Here is a 22,504-nt window from a genome sequence, read left to right as displayed (position 1 = left end):
TTCTGGCATACAAACAAACCACTTTTTCTATCTTCATCTCCTAATATCAGAACCAGGGACACCATTACTTGGGCATGAGCTACCCTTACATTTCTCTCCACTCTGTGAGTTCCCGCCCAATTCTGTAGGTGTTGTATAACTCCTCAAGCATGAGATATCCCTCCTTTGTATGATATAAAACAGGAATACACTCAGTTGGGTGAAAGATATCTAAGAGATGTCATTCATTTGGATGCAAGTAGATACCCCAACAACAGACCTCCCTTAAAAGCAAGGTGTACTTAAAATACCCTTCTCTTCGGCTAACATGCCCCTTGAATTCTTCCATTCCCACCAGATATGCGATGCTCCTTACCCTGCTGTCTTCATTTGGCACCAGAGCAGCAGTGCATCTTTGGCTGACTTCTTTTCTTTGTTGTCTTCTGTTTCCACACTTATGTCTTGGATCTAAGAAAGAAATGGGCACAAGTGTAAGGTCAGTGAAACTAGCCACAGCAAACAGACTAGGGTGGATATACATGGGGCAGAATATTGTTTTTTTTTGCCAAATATATTAACCTGATTTCAATTTAATATCATGTGATTTAGTCCTTAATTTCTTACACTGTGTTACATTAAGTGCAAAACCTCTGTGATAGCTATTCGGCCAATATTCAACTGGCAGAGATCGGTGATTTGTTTTTAAAAAGATAACTGCTGACAGCTGAATTAGGCCATGATATTCAATTCAAGCACTTATGTGGGTACCAGCACTTACAATCTGGGCTCTGGAGGGACTCTAGCCATACCCGGAATAAAACTGGGTAGGTGCAATATTCAGCCTGCTACCCGGTTGCTTAATTGGGTAGCAGGTTGAATATCAGGTTTTCTTGGACATTAACTTATCCACCTCCCAAACATCATCCAAGAGCATTGGCCCCTTCCCCCTCCCACCCCCCTCTAAGCCCCCCCCCCCCAAACACACACTCCTGTATACCTCTCAAGGCCTACTTTAGGGTCCCTGGTGGTCTAGGGAGTAGGCCAACAGGAGTGAACCCCAATATCTCCAGCTCATTCTGTCTCTGGGCACAAAATGGTGGCAGTGACCTCTATCAGTAATCTTGCAATATTACTGCTAGGGGTCAGTCTTCCATATAAGGGTGAGACTACCGCTAGAGGTGCAGCCACTATTTTGCGCCTGAAGCCAGCATGGGCAGGGGCTATTGATTTGCTCCTGCCTGGCCTTCCCCCTTAGACCACCAGGGATACTAAGGTAGGCTCAGTGGACCCTACAAGAATATGGGGGGAGGTGCTTCAGGAGTTGGGGAGGCATGTGGGAACATGGGAGGGGGGAAGCTCTTGTTCAGGGGGTTGGGAATGGGACAATGGTCTTGGGGGAGGGTTTGAGAAGGGTGTACACTCTTGTTTGGGGGAGGGAGGGAGAGAAGAACAGAAGCACAGTCACTCCACTACCCAGAAGTTATGTGGGTTATGGTTGATATTCAGTGCCAACACCTGCATAGCGAAGTGACCAATGCTAGGACAGCCTTTTATGCAGTCCTATCTGGATACTTAGCTATGTGGGCACCTGCAGTGAATATTGCTGATATCCGTATAACTCACAGCTCCTCCCCAACTCCACTCCCGGACCACCCCTCCACTGCATGGATTCCACCTGGGCAGTTAGAGCCAATATTCAGCACACTCCGCAGAAGTGCCACTGAATATCGGTGGACTGCCAGCTCAGCAAGATTTAACTAGTCAGGATTCTGTCCTGCCCGGTTAAACCCTTTTGAATATTGGGTCCTATGAGAGAGTGGTTGGCATTTGGCAGATGCGAACCTGGACATTAATGTAAGGGAACACTTTTAAAGGTGTCATTAACAGTTCTGCTTTATTGCATGATTTCCAATTAATACACATTAATTGACATCTGACTTAACTGCAATGTGCACTCCTTGGCCCTTCCTCACACCTTTCCCTCCTCTTTACATTAGGAGTTTGGAGGGCAATTCCATAGACTAGGCATCCATATTTACATGTTAATTATGCATGTAAATGTTTATAATAATGGCATATACATGTGTATGTGCACACATAAGTGTGCAAAAACAAAAATTGCACATAGGTGCTATTCTGCAACTACCCACTTAGCTTGCATAGCGCATATTTGTAAGGGTGGCCTACCACAGGGGCACAGTATGGAGAGCATATAGGCAGCTCTCACAATCAGGATTTTGCCCCCTACACAGCACCGAAACATCTATGGGGAAGCCCCGACCTACATGTCGAACCTTATTGATTTGCCTACTAGGAATGCAAAAAGATCATCAAGCACATTCCTCAATCTCCACTATCCTAACTGCAAAGGGCTAAAATACAAATTCACATATGCGACTAGCTTCTCATACATCTGCACGCAGTTATGGAACGCACTACCGAAGGCCATAAAGACAACGAAAGACCTATCCATCTTCCGAAGGCTATTGAAAACAGAACTATTCAAGAAGGCATACAATAAATATCCATCTTAAACACTAAATAACAACTTTATACACAACCTGTTCAAAACCGAACTTTTTATCGCATGTCTGATTAACCTCTTTGCTCTCAATGATCAAGCACTACCACTCTAAACCTTATGTTGAATAGGATCTACTACTACTACTAATTAACATTTCTAGAGCGCTACTAGGGTTACGCAGCACTGTACAAATTAACAAATAAGGACGGTCCCTGCTCAGAAGAGCTTACAATCTAAAGGACAAAATGTCAAGTTGGGGTAGTTGAGATTTCCTGAGAAGAGGTGTAGTGATTAGGTGCCGAAGGCGACATTGAAGAGATGGGCTTTGAGCAATGATTTGAAGATGGGTAGGGAGGGGGCCCGGCGTATGGGCTCAGGGAGGGCACGCAGTTTAATTGAATAACAAGCCAATTGGCACCAATAATTGGGTGCTAATCATAGGCACTAATTGGCCTTAATTGAAACTTTACATGTGCATTTTTAGTCGTGTGGATCAAAAAGGGGGTGTGGCTATGGGAGGGTGATGGGCGTATCAAGTGTATTCGTTAAAATCATCCGTAGTACCTGAAGATTGGAGGGTGGCCAACGCGATGCCGATTCCCAAAAGGGTTCCAGGGGTGATACGGAAAATCACAGACCCGCAAGCCCAACGTGGAAACTATTTTAAAGAATAAAATTATAGAACACGTGGACAAATATGGTTCAATGGGACAGAGCCAGCACGGGCCCAGACAAGGGAAGTCCCGCCTCACCAACCCGCCCCGCCTCAAGTAGTAGTAGTAAGTGAAATCAAGTACAAACATATCATCACCTTGGAAACCAGACTGCGCAGTACCGCAAGGATCACCATTATCACCGATCCTTTTCAACCTCATGATGACCCCACTAGCCAAGGCCTTATCCATCCAAGGCCTTAACCCATTCATCTACACTGATGACGTTACAATATACATCCCCTACAAACACAATCTGGCAGAAATCACCAATGAAATCAAGCTCAGCTCAAACGTCATGAACTCATGGGCAAATGCATTCCAACTAAAACTCAACACGGAAAAAACACATTGCCTCATCATCTGGAGTGGAGGAGTGGCCTAGTGGTTAGGGTGGTGGACTTTGGTCCTGGGGAACTGAGGAACTGAGTTCGATTCCCACTTCAGGCAGAGGCAGCTCCTTGTAACTCTGGGCAAGTCACTTAACCCTCCATTGCCCCATGTAAGCCGCATTGAGCCTGCCATGAGTGGGAAAGCGTGGGGTACAAATGTAACAAAAAAAAATAAAATAAAATCTCATCCCAATACAATCCATACAAACCCACAAACATTAACACCCCAGGTTGCACCCTCCCAATCTCAGACAGCCTGAAAATTCTCGGAGTAACAATCGACCAGAACCTCTCACTAGAGAACCAAGCGAAATCTACAATAAAGAAAATGTTTTACTCAATGTGAAAACTCAAACGCGTGAAACCATTCTTCCCGAGGGAAGTATTTCGCAACCTGATACAATCAATGGTACTAAGCCACACAGACTATTGCAATGGAATTTATGCGGGCTGCAAAGAACAAACCATAAAGAAACTTCAGACCGTCCAAAACACAGCAGCCAGGCTTATATTTGGAAAAACGCGTTTTGAAAGCGCCAAACCCCTCAGAGAAAAACTGCACTGGCTCCCAATCAAAGAACGTATTGCTTTCAAAATCTATACAATAGTCCATAAAATTATTTACGGCGAAGCCCCGGGATACATGACAGACCTCATAGACCTGCCAACCAGAAACACTACAAGATCAGCACGATCATACCTAAATCTCCACTACCCAAGCTTCAAAGGACTCAAATACAAATCAACTTACACATCCAGCTTTTCCTATCTAAGCGCACAACTATAGAACACACTGCAAAAAGCAGTAAAAACTACGCTTGACCACTTAAATTTCCAAAAACTACTGAAAACAAATCTGTTCAGAAAGGCATACCCCACTGACCCAACATAAAAACTTGGACACCTGTGACACAACGAAACCAAAGACTGAAATGGACATTTCTAACTCTTCCTCTTCCTTCTCTAAGTTCCCCCATTATATTTACCATACATGAACCTTACTCTACCACAATATCACCTTGTATTTGTTCATACCGGAACTGGCAAACGCAGTAACGGTACTATGTAAGCCACATTGAGCCTGAAAATAGGTGGGAAAATGTGGGATACAAATGTAACAAATAAATAAATAAATTATATATATATATATATATATATATATATATATATATATATATATATATATATATATATATATATAACACTTACAGAATACTGTAAATTATGTGGGTAATCTATGGCTGGTGTAAATGCAAACACCTAAATGTTAAGGATGTAAATATAAGGTTATACTAGTATTCTATAACAGGTGCCTAAGTACCTTTACAAAATGGGTTCCTACCACGCATCCACAGGGCATCTAAATAGAAGAACCCACTTATAAAACTGGCCACATGTTAACTGTATTTACTAAGCAGTAACTGGCTTTTAATACATATTAGAAGCCATGTTGAACATCTAACTCAGCTTAGTAAATAGGCCCCATAGAGGTTTATATTCTGCCTTTTTAGCCAACATACTGTGCAAAATAGATGTTTATGTTTATTAAAACTTACTATACCGCCCAAGTTGACTAGCAGAACTGGGTATTTTACAAATCAAAATATAAATAAAAGGAGGAAACAAAACTACAATTATTCGATACGAAAGAGAAAAAAATCAACCAACAGTCCGTCTAGAGATTAAGGTGGTGTAACAGTAGGGGTAGGCAAAAGGGAGGGCAAGGCTAGGTAACATTTAGAGGGAAACTGGAGGAGGGAGGGTGATAATGGAAACACAAGAAACTCCTACATTCATTGTCAAGGTGAAATGCCTCTTTAAAAAGCCATGTTTTTAAGGCTATTAAATTCGTAGAAGTTGGTTCAGAGTGCAAAGAGAGGGGTAGAGAATTCCAAAAGAAAGGGGCCGTGAAGAAGAAGTCATGGTGGCATGTGAATTTGAGCTGTGCAGCTTTGGGACCAGGGAGAACAAGTCGATGATCTTTCAATGAACGTAAAAGTCTAGCTAGAGAGTAAGGGATAGTAAAAGATGCCAAATAATCATAAATTCCAAACCTAAGTGCCCTAAAAGTAAGAGTAAGAAGTTTGTATTTGATACGTTGCTCCATGGGAAACCAATGAAATTTCTGAAGTAAAGGGGAGACACTCTCAAACTTACACGCATGGCAAATGAGTTTAATGGCCATGTTTTCGACTGTTTGAAGTGTTTTGAGGTTTGACCAAGAACAGCCAAGATACATAATGTTACAATAATCAAGTCTAGTGATAAGAAGAGACAAAACTAGTCTGTGAAAAGTGAGCTGATCAAAATAGTGGCAAACAGTGCATAGTTGGCGGAGAATCAGAAAACCAGTTTTACACTGATTCAAAATCTGTTAAATGGGAATCAAGATAGTGCTGGGGAGGAGTCCACTGTCTTGGTACATGTGGGTACCAATGACATAGGAAAATATGGGAGAGAGGTTCTGGAAGCCAAATTTAGGCTCTTAGGTAGAAAGCTCAAATCCAGATCCTCTAGGGTAGCATTTTCTGAAATGCTACCTGTTCCACGCGCAGGGCCCAAGAGACAGGCAAAGCTCCAGAGTCTCAATGCGTGGATGAGACGATGGTGCAGGGAGGAGGGTTTTAGATTTGTTAGGAACTGGGCAACATTCTGGGGAAGGGGGAGCCTATTCTGAAAGGATGGGCTCCAACTTAACCAGGGTGGGATCAGGCTGCTGGCGTCGGCATTTAAAAAGGAGATAGAGCAGCTTTTAAACTAGAAATGGGGGGAAGGCCGACAGTCGCTCAAAAGCACATGGTTCGGGATAAGGTATCTTGCAAATATACCTCACAAACAGGGAAGATAGGGTTTCTGGATAGTGAGGTTGCACAACAGACCGTGGTAGGCCAGGTGCCCTTAAATACAACTAAAGATCAGACAAAAGATGGCAAATCAGTAGTGTCCAGTACTAAGCATCATGCAAATAGGAACAACAAACATACTCTGAAATGTCTATATGTAAATGCTAGGAGTCTAAGAAATAAGATGGGAGAGTTGGAATATATTGCACTAAATGAAAAATTGGATATAATAGGCATTACTGAGACTTGGTGGAAGGAGGATAACCAGTGGGACACTGTCATACCGGGGTACAAAGTATATCGTACTGATAGGGTGGACCGGACTGGTGGAGGGGTAGCATTGTATATTAACGAGAGCCTTGACTCAGATAGATTACAAATTCAGCAGGACACAAATCACACCTTTGAATCATTGTGGGTGAGAGCAGCCAACTCCTACGCTTCTAAATTCCTCACTCTGATATCCTCCTTTAACCTCCGACTATCCTCTACCGCCCCTACTCACCGTGATGGCCATTGTCTCGACCTCGTTCTCTTCTCTTCCTGCTCACCTTCTAATTTCTGCACCTCAGTCCTTCCTATCTCAGATCATCACCTAATCACCCTCACACTTCATCACCCTCCCCCTCAACCTCGCCCAACTATAACCACTGCCTTCAGGAATCTCCAAGCTGTCGACCCCCCTACCCTATCCTCTCACATCTCCAATCTCTTCCTGTCCATCTCGTCTTCTGAATCTGTCGACACGGCTGTCTCTACCTACAATGAAATTCTCTCCACTGCTCTGGATACCCTAGCACCATCTGTCTCTCGCCCCACTAAGCGCATTAATCCTCAGCCCTGGTTAACCCCTTGCATCCGTTACCTTCGCTCCTGCACCCGATCTGCTGAACGACTCTGGAGGAAATCTCGCACCCTGTCAGAATTCACCCATTACAAATTCATACTATCCTCCTTCCAGTCCTCCCTATTCCTTGCCAAACAGGAATATTATTCTCAATTAACCAAATCTCTTGGTTCCAACCCTCGTCGCCTCTTCGCAACCCTCAACTCCCTACTTAAAGTGCCCTCCACTCCCACCCACCCCTCACTCTCTCCTCAAACACTAGCTGACTACTTCCGCGATAAAGTGCAGAAGATAAACCTTGAATTCACCTCCAAGCCTTCTCCTCCCTGTGACTTCTTAACCCACTCCCTCAACCAACCTAACCTGTCCTCCTTCTCCTCCTTCCCTGAGATCACCGAAGAGGAAACTGCTCGCCTTCTTTCTTCCTCTAAGTGCACCACCTGTTCCTCTGACCCCATTCCCACCAATCTGCTTACCAACATCTCTCCTACAGTTAACCCCTCAATCTGTCACATCCTCAACCTCTCTCTCTCCACTGCTACTGTCCCTGACACCTTCAAGCACGCTGTAGTCACTCCACTTCTCAAAAAACCATCACTTGACCCCACCTGTCCCTCCAATTACCGCCCCATCTCCCTTCCTCTCCAAATTACTTGAACGCGCTGTCCACAGCCGCTGCCTTGATTTCCTCTCCTCTCAGGCCATCCTTGATCCGTTTCAATCCGGCTTTCGCCCACTACACTCAACAGAAACAACTCTCTCCAAAGTCTGCAATGACCTGTTCCTTGCCAAATCCAAAGGTCACTACTCCATCCTTATCCTCCTCGACTTATCTGCCGCCTTCGACATTGTCAATCATAATTTACTTCTTGACACACTGTCCTCATTTGGATTCCAGGGCCCCGTCCTCTCCTGGTTCTCCTCGTATCTTTCCCAACGCACCTTCAGAGTATTTTCTAATGGCTCTTCTTCCACCCCCGTCCCGCTCTCTGTTGGGGTTCCTCAAGGATCTGTCCTTGGACCGCTTCTTTTCTCAATATACACCTCTTCCCTGGGCTCACTGATCTCATCACATGGTTTCCTGTACCATCTCTATGCCGATGACACCCAGCTCTACCTCTCCACTCCCGACATCACAGTCGAAACCCAGGCCAAAGTCTCGGCCTGCCTCTCAGATATCGCCGCCTGGATGTCCAACCGTCATCTGAAACTGAACATGGCAAAGACTGAGCTCCTTGTCTTCCCACCCAAACCCTCCTCTCCTCTTCCCCCACTCTCTGTCTCTGTTGACAACGCCCTCATCCTCCCCATCTCGTCAGCCCGCAATCTCGGAGTCATTTTCGACTCCTCCCTCTCCTTCTCTGCCCATATCCAGCAGACAGCTAAGACCTGTCGCTTCTTCCTCTATAATATTAGCAAAATCCGCCCATTCCTCTCTGAACAGACCACCCGAACCCTTGTCCACTCACTCGTTACCTCTCGTCTTGACTACTGCAACCTTCTCCTTGCTGGTCTCCCGCTTAGCCACCTATCCCCCCTTCAATCTGTCCAAAATTCCGCTGCACGTCTTATCTACCGCGTGAACCGATACTCTCATATCACCCCTCTCCTCAAGTCGCTTCACTGGCTCCCGATTCGCTACCGTATTCAGTTCAAGCTTCTCCTAATGACTTTCAAATGCACTCAATCTGCAGCCCCCCATTACCTCTCTACCCTCCTCTCCCCCTATGTCCCCACCCGTAACCTCCGCTCTCAGGACAAATCACTCCTATCTGTACCCTTCTCCACTACCGCTAACTCCAGACTCCGTCCCTTCTGCCTCGCATCACCTTATGCCTGGAACAGACTCCCCGAGCCCATACGCCATGCGCCCTCCCTGCCCATCTTTAAGTCCTTACTCAAAACCCATCTCTTCTCCCTTGCTTTTGGCGCCTAACCACCTTCCCCATTCATGATACACTGACTACACTGACTACATAGTTTGTTACCTTTAGATTGTAAGCTCTCTTGGGCAGGGACTGTCCTTCCCCATGTTTTAACTTGTACAGCGCTGCGTAACCCTAGTAGCGCTATAGAAATGATAAGTAGTAGTAGTAGTAGAGATGACAAATGCTTGAAGTGCGGCCATGCACCAGCAGACCTGGGGCATATGTTCTGGAGCTGTCCAAGAGTAATAGAATTTTGGAGGCAACTCTGTTGTTTTGTGTCTAACCTCTGGGGACTTACTTTGCGCAGAAGGCTGATGTTGTTGTTTGATAAATTCCAATTTTCTCAGCCCCCGCCAAAGGGGTTAAAGCCCTATTTAAGGAAGGCAGTCATAGTAGGGAAGAAAACCATTCTTCATTCATGGATAACTTCTGACTGCCCGGCTTTCTCCCAGTGGCGATCTAGGATGATTACACTCTGTTCTCTGGAACGTAGAGAGGTGGGTGACCTGGCCTCACTCAGGGGGGATGAATTTTGCCATATGTGGTCTCCCTTTTGGGATTCCTTGACAGCGGTGGCGCGCAGTAGAATCTTAAACTTCTAGCAGTGCAAGGGAAAGGGAGGGGTGTGATTTTAGGGGAGGGGATCCTTGGGGGGGGGGGGGGTTAAGGGGTTGTGGAGGAGGGTTTTTTTCTCTCTCTCTTTGGGTTGATGTTGCATACTGTTTTACTTATTTGGAATTGCTAGTTTTCTAATTGAGAGAGGATGCCAAATTGTCGTGCAAGTGCCTAAATATTGAACATTAGTTTGTTTTATACATTAGATTAATATCTCAATATGATAATATGGATATGATAGGTGTGCAATGTTGGAAGGGATGGCTAAGGGGTGGGGGGGTTATTGGGGGAGTTAATATTAGAAAATATAAGAGGCAGATGCAGTGGATTGTTTGTACATAATTTTTATTGTATTGGTTTTTCTTTTTGCCAATAAAAAGGATTTACACATAAAAGGGAAAAGGACGGTGATAGGAGTGTACTACCGTCCGCCTCGCCAGGATGAGCAGGTAGACGCAGAAATGATAAATGAAATCAGAGACGCAAACAAAATGGGCAATGTGATAATAATGGGTGACTTCAATTATCCAAATATAGACTGGGTAAATGTAACATCGGGACACGCTAGAGAGGTACAATTCCTTGATGAAATCAAGGACAGCTTTATGGAGCAGCTGGTGCAGGAGCAGACAAGAGAAGGAAAAATTCTAGACTTGGTCCTTAGTGGAGCGCCTGATCTGGTGAGGGACGTTATAGTACTGGGGCCGCTTGATAACAGTGATCATAATATGATCAGTTTTAATATCAACCTTGAAGTAACCATACACAGGAAGTCAAATACGTTAGCGTTTAACTTTAAAAAAGGAGACTATGATAAAATGAGAAGAACGGTGGAAAAAAAACTTAGGGAGACAACTGAGAGGGTAAAAACTGTACAACATGCATGGACGCTGTTCAAAAATACCATCCTGGAGGTCCAGGCCAAACATATTCCACTAATTAGAAAAGAAAGACGGAACTCCAAAAGACAGCCTGCCTGGTTGACAAGTGAGGTGAAGGAAGCTATTAGGGCTAAAAGAAACGCCTTCAGAAAATGGAAGAAGGAACCGTCCGAAAATAACAAGAAGCAGCATAAGGAGTGTCAAAGCAAATGCAAGGCGCAGATAAAGAAGGCCAAGAGGGATTACGAAAAAATGATAGCATTAGAGGCAAAAAAACATAGTAAAAAAAATTTTCGGTAAATTAAAAGCAGGAAGCTGGCAAAAGAATCGGTTGGGCCGCTGGATGACCGAGGGGTAAAAGGGGCGATCAAGGAAAACAAAGACGTAGCGGAGAGATTGAATGAATTCTTTGCTTCGGTCTTCACCGAGGAACATTTGGGTGGGATACCGGTGTCGGAAATGATATTTCAAGCGGACGAGTCGGAGAAACTTACTGACTTCACGGTAAACCTGGAGGACGTAATGGGGCAGTTCAGCAAACTGAAGAGTAACAAATCTCCTGGACCGGATGGTATTCATCCTAGAGTACTGATAGAACTGAAAAATGAGCTTGTGGAGCTACTGCTAGTGATATGCAATTTTTTTTTTTTAGTACCCTTCGCTTTCCCACTCATGGCAGGCTCAATGCGGCTTAGGTACTTATTTGTACCTGGGGCAATGGAGGGTTAAGTGACTTGCCCAAAGTCACAAGGAGCTGCCTGTGCCTGCAGTGGGAATTGAACCCAGTTCCCCAGGACCAAAGTCCACTACTCTAACCACTAGGCCACTCCTCCACTCATTTTATCCTTAAAATCGAGCGTGGTACCGGAAGATTGGAGGGAGGTCAATGTAACGCCCATTTTTAAAAAAGGTTCCAGGGGAGATCCGGGAAATTATAGACCGGTGAGTCTGACGTCGGTGCTGGGGAAAATGGTAGAGGCTATTATTAAAAACAAAATTACAGAGCACATCCGAGGACATGGATTACTGAGACCGAGTCAGCACGGCTTTTGTGTGGGGAAATCTTGCCTGACCAATTTACTTCAATTCTTTGAAGGAGTAAACAAACGTATGGACAAAGGGGAGCCGGTTGATATTGTGTAGCTGGATTTTCAAAAGGCGTTTGACAAGGTACCTCATGAAAGGCTACAGAGGAAATTGGAGGGTCATGGGATAGGAGGAAAAGTCCTATTGTGGATTAAAAACTGGTTGAAGGATAGGAAACACAGAGTGGGGTTAAATGGGCAGTATTCACAATGGAGAAGGGTAGTTAGTGGGGTTCCTCAGGGGTCTGTGCTAGGACCGCTGCTGTTTAATATATTTATAAATGATTTAGAGATGGGAGTAACTAGCGAGGTAATTAAATTTGCTGATGACACAAAGTTATTCAAAGTCGTTAACTCGCGACAGGATTGTGAAAAATTACAGAAGGACCTTACGAGACTGGGAGACTGGGCGGCTAGATGGCAGATGACATTTAATGTGAGCAAGTGCAAGGTGATGCATGTGGGAAAAAAGAACCCGAATTATAGCTACGTCATGCAAGGTTCCACGTTAGGAGTTACGGACCAAGAAAGGGATCTGGGTGTCGTCGTCGATAATACACTGAAACCTTCTGCTCAGTGTGCTGCTGCGGCTAGGAAAGCGAATAGAATGTTGGGTATTATTAGGAAAGGTATGGAAAACAGTTGTGAGGATGTTATAATGCCGTTATATCGCTCCATGGTGCGACCGCACCTTGAGTATTGTGTTCGATTCTGGTCGCCACATCTCAAGAAAGATATAGTGGAATTGGAAAAGGTGCAGCGAAGGGCAACTAAAATGATAGCGAGGATGGGACGACTTCCCTATGAAGAAAGACTAAGGAGGCTAGGGCTTTTCAGCTTGGAGAGGAGACGGCTGAGGGGAGACATGATGGAGGTATGTGAAATAATGAGTGGAGTGGAGCAGGTGGATGTGGGGCGTCTGTTCACGCTTTCCAAGGGTACTAGGACTAGGGGACATGTGATGAAACTACAGTGTAGTAAATTTAAAACAAATCGGAGAAAATTTTTCATCAACCAACGCGTAATTAAACTCTGGAGTTCGTTGCTGGAGAGCGTGGTGGAGGCGGTTAGCTTGGCAGAGTTTAGAAAGGGGTTAGATGGTTTCCTAAAGGACAAGTCCATAAACCACTACTAAACAGACTTGGGGAAAAATCCACAATTCCAGGAATAACATGTATGGAATGTTTGTACGTTTGGGAAGCTTGCCAGGTTCCCTTGGCCTGGATTGGCTGCTGTCGTGGACAGGATGCTGGGCTCGATGGACCCTTGGTCTTTTCCCAGTGTGGCATTACTTATGTACTTAAGAATAACAGCAAGGTAGCAGAAGGAGTTAACCGGTTGAATCACAGTACCAAAGAGATTTAATGGAATAGTCAGAATGGCAGCGCTGCCCATGAACCAATAAGCAACAGTTTTCTGTTTATTTAAAACCAGTTTATGTTTAGAGAGTCAATGTGAAATGATGCTCAGACAATTTTGAAAAGGGCCAAGGACAGGAGAATAAGGACTAGTAGGAAATAAGAGGAGAATGTCATCGGCATAAAAATGAAATGAGACACCCGTGAACTGGATAAAAGAGGCTAAAGGGCTTAAAAACAAGGACAAGTCCATAAACCGCTACTAAATGGACTTGGGAAAAATCCACAATTCCAGGAATAACATGTATAGAATGTTTGTACGTTTGGGAAGCTTGCCAGGTGCCCTTGGCCTGGATTGGCTGCTGTCGTGGACAGGATGCTGGGCTTGATGGACCCTTGGTCTTTTCCCAGTATGGCATTACTTATGTACTTAATTCCATTCCTATCTCTTCTCCTTTCTCCAATATATCTGAAAAAAGTCTTGTCACCTCTCTTTACATCTTTAGCCATTTTTTTTCTTCCGCTCGCGCTTTTGCTAGCCATATTTCCCTCTTCACATCTTTCAGTACTTCTGCTTAGCTACTAGCTTGTGGAGCTCTGGGGCCAGAGTTCTGACAAACTGTGCATTAAGTTCTTCAAGTGGAGGATCATATAGCCCTGAAAAACCTTCTTCCCAAAAGATTCCAGAGTCCAAACATCCCTCCTGGGGGCACCAAGGCATGAGACTTGGAACTTCTGACCCTTTTGACTACTATGGAATAGTGAGGAAGCTGCTGCTTCTTGAATCCGGGAGTCTTTTTTACTCTATACATAGAGCCAGCCTTCTTGTAAATGGGCTGGACAGAGAGGGGATTTTCCCAGTTTCTCATCTGCACAGCCTGAAGGATGCTGTGCACAGGCACTGCCACTGCTTCCTTAGGAGGGGCATCTTATTCAAGGGTGTCCAGCACCTTGGCTCTGGACTCATCCTAAACATACAACTTAACAGGGATAAACTATGATAGTCAAGATACAACTGATGGCGTGAACATTGGTGCTGATGGTAATATACTCCTTGCATGTTCCCTGAACACTATTCTGCTTTGCTCACTACTCACATGACTAGCAGAAATGTGAGAGTGGTATCCTGAAATGTGTCAGGTATCAATTCCCTAATAAAATGGGCAATATTTTGCAAACCTTAGCTAGCACAAATCTGGAATTGTGGGCCTACAGGGAACAAAATTAAATGATATAGAACACCAGAAGTTGTGACAATCCTGGGTGGGATAATGTTTTTATGTTTCCTTCAGCAAGAAAAAGGAAGGGGTGACAATATTGATCCATAAAGGGAAACCTAACCACCTTGCTGTTGTTACTGCTTCAATGTATGCCCTGAATGATACTATTAAACCATTTCTGAGATCTCTTCTTTCTCTTTTAGTGAATATTACTACTGTACCAGGTATGCAGAGGATTCTGTTACGGGATTTCAATTACATACTGGATCCTCTCATGGACGCCACTGCAGGGAATCAGAGGGCAAGCCCTAGAACTGATAATGGTTTGGGAGTGTGGGTCAAAAGTTTAGATCTGGTGGATTCCTGGAGGGCCCTACATCTCTAGGAAAAAGATTTTACCTATATGTTTAAGGTACACCATGCGATGTCCCTCACAGATTTCATATTTACCTCTAGAGGTCTCTTTTCAGTGCAGTGATAGGTACCTTGGCAGCCTCTGACCACACACCAATCTAAATAGATTTAGAAGTGGGGAGGAGGAGGGGAGTGGGTAGAAAGATGCAGAAGATGGAGATTCCTTGCTCCTTTGTACAAGGACATGGAGTTTCGTAAATACCGTGGGCAAAGGTGGCAGGACTTTCTTATATATAATGAGGAACACACCTCAAATTCCACCCGGTTTTGGGAGACTGCAAAGGTAGTGCCTACATGAGCAAAAGCTAAAAAACAACTAGCTGCTAGAATATTAGATCTAGAGCAGAAGGTAACATTACTCAAACTTACCTATCAGCGTACCCCAATGCTTCAGAATAAAAATGCACTTACCATTGCACAATCAGCCTTAAATAATATGATTCATGAGAAAACACAGAAGCATCTATTTTACTATAAGTATAAACTGCATAGGTTTGGCAATAAGCCTAGAAAGCTCCTCATAAATCTTGCCAAGATTTGGAATAGTTCCACCTACATTACATCTTTGAAGAATAAAATGGGTCAGTTAGTCATAGGGCAAAAACAGATGGAGTCACTACCACTGCAATTTCCCCACCCCTAGCTGTCTGTTCGTCTGTCCAATTTAGATGTCTGTTCGTCTGTCCAATTTAGATTGTAAGCTCTGTTAAGCAGGGACTGTCTTTTTCATGTTGATTTGTACAGCGCTGCGTAAGTCTAGTAGCGCTATAGAAATGTTTAATAGTAGTAGTAGTAGTCACTGTTTGTGGATTTCTATAGTTCCTTATTACAAGACTGAAACACAAGAAACCAGTGAGACTATAAATGCCTTTCTAGATTCTTCCAATATCCTTTGATATTCAGAACATAACCAACCAAGCTTAGTGGCCAAATAAGGCCTCATAAAAAGCAGGCCTCTTTTTGTCTGCTAAGCCGTGGCCGGTTAATTCTGAATATTGACTTGGGGGGGGGGGGGGGGGGGTTGGGTTGTTTTGGATTTTCTTTTTGCATTTCTTCGCATTATTTAGCTGCACCTTTTCCCAGAAAAAGATTTTTTGATTGGTGGGTCGTTTAAAGAGTTTTCTGAGTCCCAGAGAGACGTTCTGACCCCAGATTGGCAGTCATGAGGCAGGCACAGCTTTAAATTTGATAAGCTCCATTTTGCAGTCCTGCTTGCTGGCCGCCTTATGATAAGATCACAGCACAATGGTACAGGAGTTTTCAGAACCGCACACTCGCACCAAGTGTTCTGTGGGATTTAGATTTTGTTGTTAATATCTGCTCACGTATGTAAGTATAATTTTTGCCATTCTAGGTTCAATCACAGTGAGGGCTCTCGAAAAAGCCTGAGCAAAACGGGTCGGTCGGGACCTCACTGTTTCAGAGACTGATTGGCCAGCAGAAATGGAGCAGTTCAGATAAGTCTTTTTTTCGATTCACATATTAATCAGTCCAAAAGAGTGGATGATTCAACATTGTTGAGAGGCATTTTTTTGCCAATGATTACTTTTTAACTGTGAGCCCTAAGTGATTTTCAGCTAAGCAGCGTTCCGACTGAAAGAACTGAGTTGAGCCACAGGATTTTTCCTCTCACTTATATAAATTAAATGAGAGCAATTTTGCATATATGAGAGCACAGTGATTTTTCAGTGTGCATATACGATTCACAGTGGGTTTTGTTTCATAACAGATTTGAAGAGTTGCACTGATGTTGTAATTCACCTAGGGACAAATGACCTGGCCAACTATAGCAAGTTTACAGCTCAGAGAGCGTTCCAGAAGCTTGGAGAGGGACTGAAATCTTTGGTTCAGACTGTGGCTTTTTCTGAAGTAATTCCTATGTGGGGGAGGGGCGAGGAAAGACTACACAAAACAGAGGAATTCAATAAGTGGCTTGAGTCTCGGTGTAAAGAAGAAGGTTTTAGATACATAGGATGATACTGAGGGAGCTCAGAGAGGTCCTGGCGGGACCTCTTAAAGATTTATTTAATAGATCTTTAGAGACCGGAAAGGTTCCGCGAGATTGGAGACGAGCAGATGTGGTCCCTCTCCACAAAAGTGGAGACAGGGAAGAAGTGGGAAACTACAGACCAGTAAGTCTCATGTCGGTGGTAGGAAAAGCAATGGAGTCGCTGCTGAAAGAAAGGATAGTTAACTTTCTAGAAGCCGATGGGTTACAGGAACCGAGGCAACATGGCTTTACCAAAGGAAAATCCTGCCAAACGAATCTTATTGACTTTTTTGACTGGGTGACCAAAGAACTGGATGAAGGACGTGCACTAGATGTAATCTACTTGGATTTCAGCAAAGCCTTTGATACGATCCCCCACAGAAGACTCGTGAATAAGCTGAAAGGGTTGAAATTTGTCAGGTTCTCAAGTTCAGAGCCCGCGGGGCCGGGCTCTGGAGCAAACGTGAGCCCTTGGGCTGCTGCCGAGGAGCGACAGCAGCAGGCAAAACCCACCAACCAACACTGGGTAAGCACACCGGCAGGGACTGCAGGCACTGCCCAGCGAACCGGAACACATGGACTGGAATCCCCCGGACTGGAGGACACAGGACTGGAACACTGGACTGCACTCCCCCGGACTGAAACACACACTGGACCGGAACACACTGGACTGGAGCACACCAGACTGGAACACACACCGGACCGGAACACACTGGACTGGAGCACACTGGACTGGAGGACACAGGACTGGAACACACTGGACTGGTCCACACAGCTTCACCTGCACTTAGCTACTAAGCCCCCCAGGAGTTGAGCTCCTGGGTTCGAGTAGCCGACAGGACTTACTGGATACCGGATGACATAGGGACCAGGACTGGAAACAGAAGTGCTCCTAACCCTAAACTGATCTACGTGCTCCCAAGCCCTAAACCAGCAGGAGTGTTCCTAACAGTAAACTGACAAAAGGACTTCCTAAGTCCTATACTAAACAGGAGCTCCTAAGCCCTGCTCAAGAAAGGGACTTCCTAAGTCCTAAACTAACAGAGCAGGGAACTAAACACAAAGCTAACACAGGTGCTACTAAGCACCAAGCTACAAGCAGAGCTCTACACTAAAGCTAAACACAAAACTAACAAGCTACCTAAGCACTGCTCTAGCAAGCTAGATACAACTAACAAGGTGCTTCCCAAGCACTACTCTGGCAAGCAACCAGAAGAGCTCCTAGCACTAAAAGGGAAGACAGGGGAGCCACAAGGAAAAAGAAGGGAAGCTAACACATAAGCCAAAAGTGATTCTAAATCACCAAACACCAACAGCAAAGACTGCAATGCTCCCAATAGCACAAACACCAGAAGTACTTCTAACAGCAAACTCTGCAGTGTTCCTAACAACACCAAACCCTGAAGTACTTCTATCAGCAACAGAGCTTCCAAAGCCCTACACATAGCAATGCTTCCAAAACCAAGAGGGAAAAGCAGGGGAACCATAAGGGAAAAGCAGGAAAGCTAAACACACAGTCACCAGTGCACACTGCACTAACACTAACCTGGCCCTTAGCAAAAGCAAGCAGGGAAACTAGACACAAAGTCAGAAGTGCACACTGCACCACCCTACCTAAAGCAAACACCACTGTTGCAAAGGCTCTGAAGGAAACAAGACCACTTCCTTATCAAGGCCCTCCCTGATGATGTCACACTCCCTAGACCTAGGCAAAAGCATACTGACCCAGAGAGGCCCAACCCACACCAATGCAACACTGTGAAGCACTTGAAGCCAGTACACCCAAAGAGAGGTAGAGCAACTCAGGCAACACACACACAGGTGCAGTATAGTGAAACAATTAGAGCCATGCTGCTGGAAGCTGCCAGCACAGAGAGACAGAGCCAGCTCAGAAAGGACAGAGAAAAGAAACAGAAGCCAGCTAAGAAGCTGACCCCCAGGAAAGAGGTAAGTTTGAGAGGGGTTCAGACCCCAATCATAACAAAATTAGGACCGAAAGTGGTGAACTGGATAGGAAACCGGTTGACCGACAGGTGGCAGAGGGTGGTGGTAAATGGAATCCGCTCGGAGGAAAGGAAGGTGAGCAGTGGAGTTTCTCAGGGGTCGGTGCTGGGGCCTATTCTGTTTAATATATTTGTGGGAGATATTGCTGAAGGGTTGGAAGGAAAGGTGTGCCTTTTTGTGAATGACACGAAAATAGCCAATAGAGTGGATACCCTGGAGAGAGTAGAAATGATGAGAAGAAATCTCCAAACCTTACAAGAATGGTCTAGGGTCTGGCAGTTAAAATGTAATCAAATCTATTCACACGGGGGAAAAAGTCTATAAGCAGAGTACAGACTTATCAAAACCCTTCTTTCAAAGTACTCACACAAAAATATATATGAATTAATCAAAGCATTTATTTATCAACATGTGCCCTTATAACCTAATTTCCTAGGAACTCACATCATCTGTCACTTAATTGTACTCACTCCGGAGACTCACTCATCCCTTTCGCCATTCATATCCTTAAGTGATAATAACCTTAACGGTCAATGCCTTAATCAAACAGACTATCAGCCTTATTTTCGAAAGTGATAGGCGCCCAGATTTCGACCCAAATCGGGAGATGAGCGCCCATCTCGCAAAGGCGCCCAAATCGGTATAATTGAAAGTCGATTTTGGGCGTCTTCAACTGCACTCCGTCGCGGGAATGAACAAAGTTGACGGGGACGTGTCGGAGGCGTAGTGAAGGCGGGACTGGGGCGTGTTTATCGGCCGAGGAGAGATGGGCGCCTTCGGCCAATAATCGAAAAAAAGGCGTTTTACCGCAAATTTGGGTCACTTTTTTTGGACCCTTTTTTTTTCACGAACAAGTCCCCAAAAAGTGCCCCAACCGCCCAGATGACCACCAGAGAGAATCGGGGATGACCTCCCCGGACTCCCCCAGTGGTCACTATCCCCCTCCCACCACAAAAAAATAACTTTAAAAACTTTTTTTGCCAGCCTGTATGCCAGCCTCAAATGTCATACCCAGCTCCATCACAGCGGTATGCAGGTCCCTGGAGCAGTTGTTAGTGGGTGCAGTGGACTTCACCCAGGTGGACCCAGGCCCATCCCCCCCCCTACATGTTACACTTGTGGTGGTAAATGGGAGCCCTCCAAACCGACCCCAAAACCCACTGTAGCCATATCTAGGTGCCCCCCTTCAGCCATAAGGGCTATGGTAACGGTGTAAGAGTTGTGGGCAGTGGGTTTTGGGGGGGGGGGGTTGTGGGGGGGTTGAGGGGCTCAGCACCCAAAGGAAGGGAGCTATGGACTTGGGAGCTATTTTAATGTTTTTTTAAGTGTTTAAAAGTACCCCCTAGGGTGCCCGGTTGGTGTCCTGACATGTGAGGGGGACCAGTGCACGACGAATCCTGGCACCTCCCACGACCCAATGCCTTGGATTTGTTCGTTTTTGAGCTGGGCACCTTCGGTTTCCATTATCGATGAAAAACGATACTGCCCAGCTCAAATCCGCACAAATCTGATGCATTTGCCCGGCACAACCCATATTATCGAAAAAAAAGATGGGCGCTCATTTTTTTTCGAAAATACGGTCTATCCCGCCCCTTCACGTACCCGTTCTTGGACATAGACGCACATGGAGATGGGCGTTCGCGTTCGATTATTCCCCTCCACGACATTTACATAATACAGCGTCACTTATTTATCCATATCCTATATAATAAAATACACCTCCAACATTCTGAAGCTGACTGCATGGCTGAGGCATTCCTGCTCTATGTATCCATCTCCTGAATTGACATCACGTACTTCCGGGTTCATCACAAGCAGAAGTGACGAACCACACGAGGTTTCTCGGCTTCAGAATGTTGGAGGTGCATTCTATTAAATAGGATTGGTCAGTTCCTTGAAGCACAGCCAGAGCTCAGCGTCCTGCACAGTAACGCTCAGGCACCAGAGAGAGAGGGGGAGGGGGGCCTGACACAAGAGAGGAGGGGAGGTCTCTCTGTCATACACACACACTCTGTCTCACACACTCTCTCTCTCTCTCACAGTCAATGTCTTTCTCTCTCTCACTCTCACACACTGTCTCTCACACACTCTATGTCTCCCACTGTATCACATTCACTATGTGTCACACAGTCATTCACACTAGGGCGTAGTCAGACTTCCGTGGGAGGGGGGTCCAGAGCTCGAGGGGAGGGGGCACATTTTAGCCCCCCCCCCCGCGAACCCTCCCCCGCCTACCTTCCGTTTTGCTGGCGGGGGACCCCACTCCCCGCCAGCCGACGTCCTCTCCGACCGTTCTGCTGCAGAGAAAAGTCTTCTTCCTTGCATGCTGACGTCCTGCACGTTGTACAAGGAAGAAGACTTTTCTCTGCAGCAGAACGGTTGGAGAGGACGTCGGCTGGCGGGGAGTGGGGTCCCCCACCAGCAAAACAGAAGGTAGGCGGCGGCGGGGGCGGGTTCGCCGGGAGGGGGGGTCCCGACTGAAATCTACAGGGGCCCAGGCCCCACGTAGCTAGCCCACTGACTCACACACTCTCTTGGTCTCATACACTCAGTCTCACAGAGAGTCTGTGTCTCACACACACTCTGTCTCTCGCACACATTGTATCTGTGTGAAACACACTCTCTCTCTCACACTGTTACATACGCACTTGCACACACTCTCATTCTCACACACACACTCTCTCACAGACACACTCGCACCCAGACTCACTCTCTCTCTCTCACACACAGTCACTCTCACATACACTCTCTCAAACATACACACTCCGAGGAAAACCTTGCTAGCGCCCGTTTCATTTGTGTCAGAAACGGGCCTTTTTTTTTTTTAATAACTTTTTATTGTTAACCATTCAAAATACATTGACATCTAAACAAAGTCATATAGCTATTACATAGTTAATCCCCCCATTCCCTCCCCCTAGACCCGTGGTGTTTGATCTTGCTCTTGTAATTGTTCATATAGCGTCCATATTTTCGTGAAGGTCAACATAGTCCCTCTTCGTAGTGCCGTTAGCTTTGACATTTGGTAAAGGAAATCCACTTTCTGCGTCACCATCTGCAATGTTGGCATTTCCACTTGCTTCCACGCCCTGGCTAATGCGATTTGGCCGCTGCAAAGTATTGGGTCGCTAGTCTATGTTGCCAGCTAGGGATTGATATCGGCCGGAAGTGGAGTAGGCATTGTTCTGCCCTATTTGGGTAAGGCTTTTGGATTACTTTATTGACCAATTCCACCACTTTTGCCCAGTATACTTTTGCTTTCGGGCATTCCCACCATATATGAAGGAACGTGCCCCTTTGACCACACTCCTGCCAGCATTGTCCCGTCAGTCCCGGATATATTTTTTGTAGTTTAACGGGGGTGTAGTACCACCAATACAACATTTTAAACCCATTTTCATTTACTGACTGTGCTAAAGAAGATCTGAGCAAGTATTTATAATTCCTCACCCACACTTCCTTAGGATATCCACTTCCTGTAGATATTGCTCGATTACTGCTGTTTCTGATGTCTGTTCTACCTCATATAGTGTCTTATAAATAATCTAGAAAGGTTTCCTGAATTTGCTCTGTCTGAGTGACATATTCCCCCGTTAAATTCTGAATGCCCCCAATGTAGTTACGTTGGGCCTGCTTTTTAAGCTTATTAGCCAGCAACCTACCCGCCTTGTCTCCAAATTCAAAGTGTTCTTGCTGCACCTTTTATAATTG

At 45.3% G+C, this 22,504-nt stretch overlaps 1 protein-coding gene across 1 annotated transcript in view; it reads right to left on the bottom strand.

Moving 5' to 3' along the window:
- Positions 1 to 22,504, bottom strand: part of SPTBN2 (spectrin beta, non-erythrocytic 2) — a 1,201,559-nt gene that overhangs the window by 975,855 nt on the left and 203,200 nt on the right. The window contains exon 4 of the mRNA XM_030217767.1: positions 356 to 447. Coding sequence (XP_030073627.1) covers positions 356 to 447 — 92 coding nt within the window. The remainder of the gene's footprint in view (positions 1 to 355; positions 448 to 22,504) is intronic.

Source organism: Microcaecilia unicolor, chromosome 11 (genome assembly GCF_901765095.1).
Source record: "Microcaecilia unicolor chromosome 11, aMicUni1.1, whole genome shotgun sequence".
Lineage (NCBI taxonomy): Eukaryota > Metazoa > Chordata > Amphibia > Gymnophiona > Siphonopidae > Microcaecilia > Microcaecilia unicolor.
The sequence above is the reverse complement of the archived record's forward strand: the minus strand, read 5'-3'. Positions and strand labels throughout refer to the sequence as shown.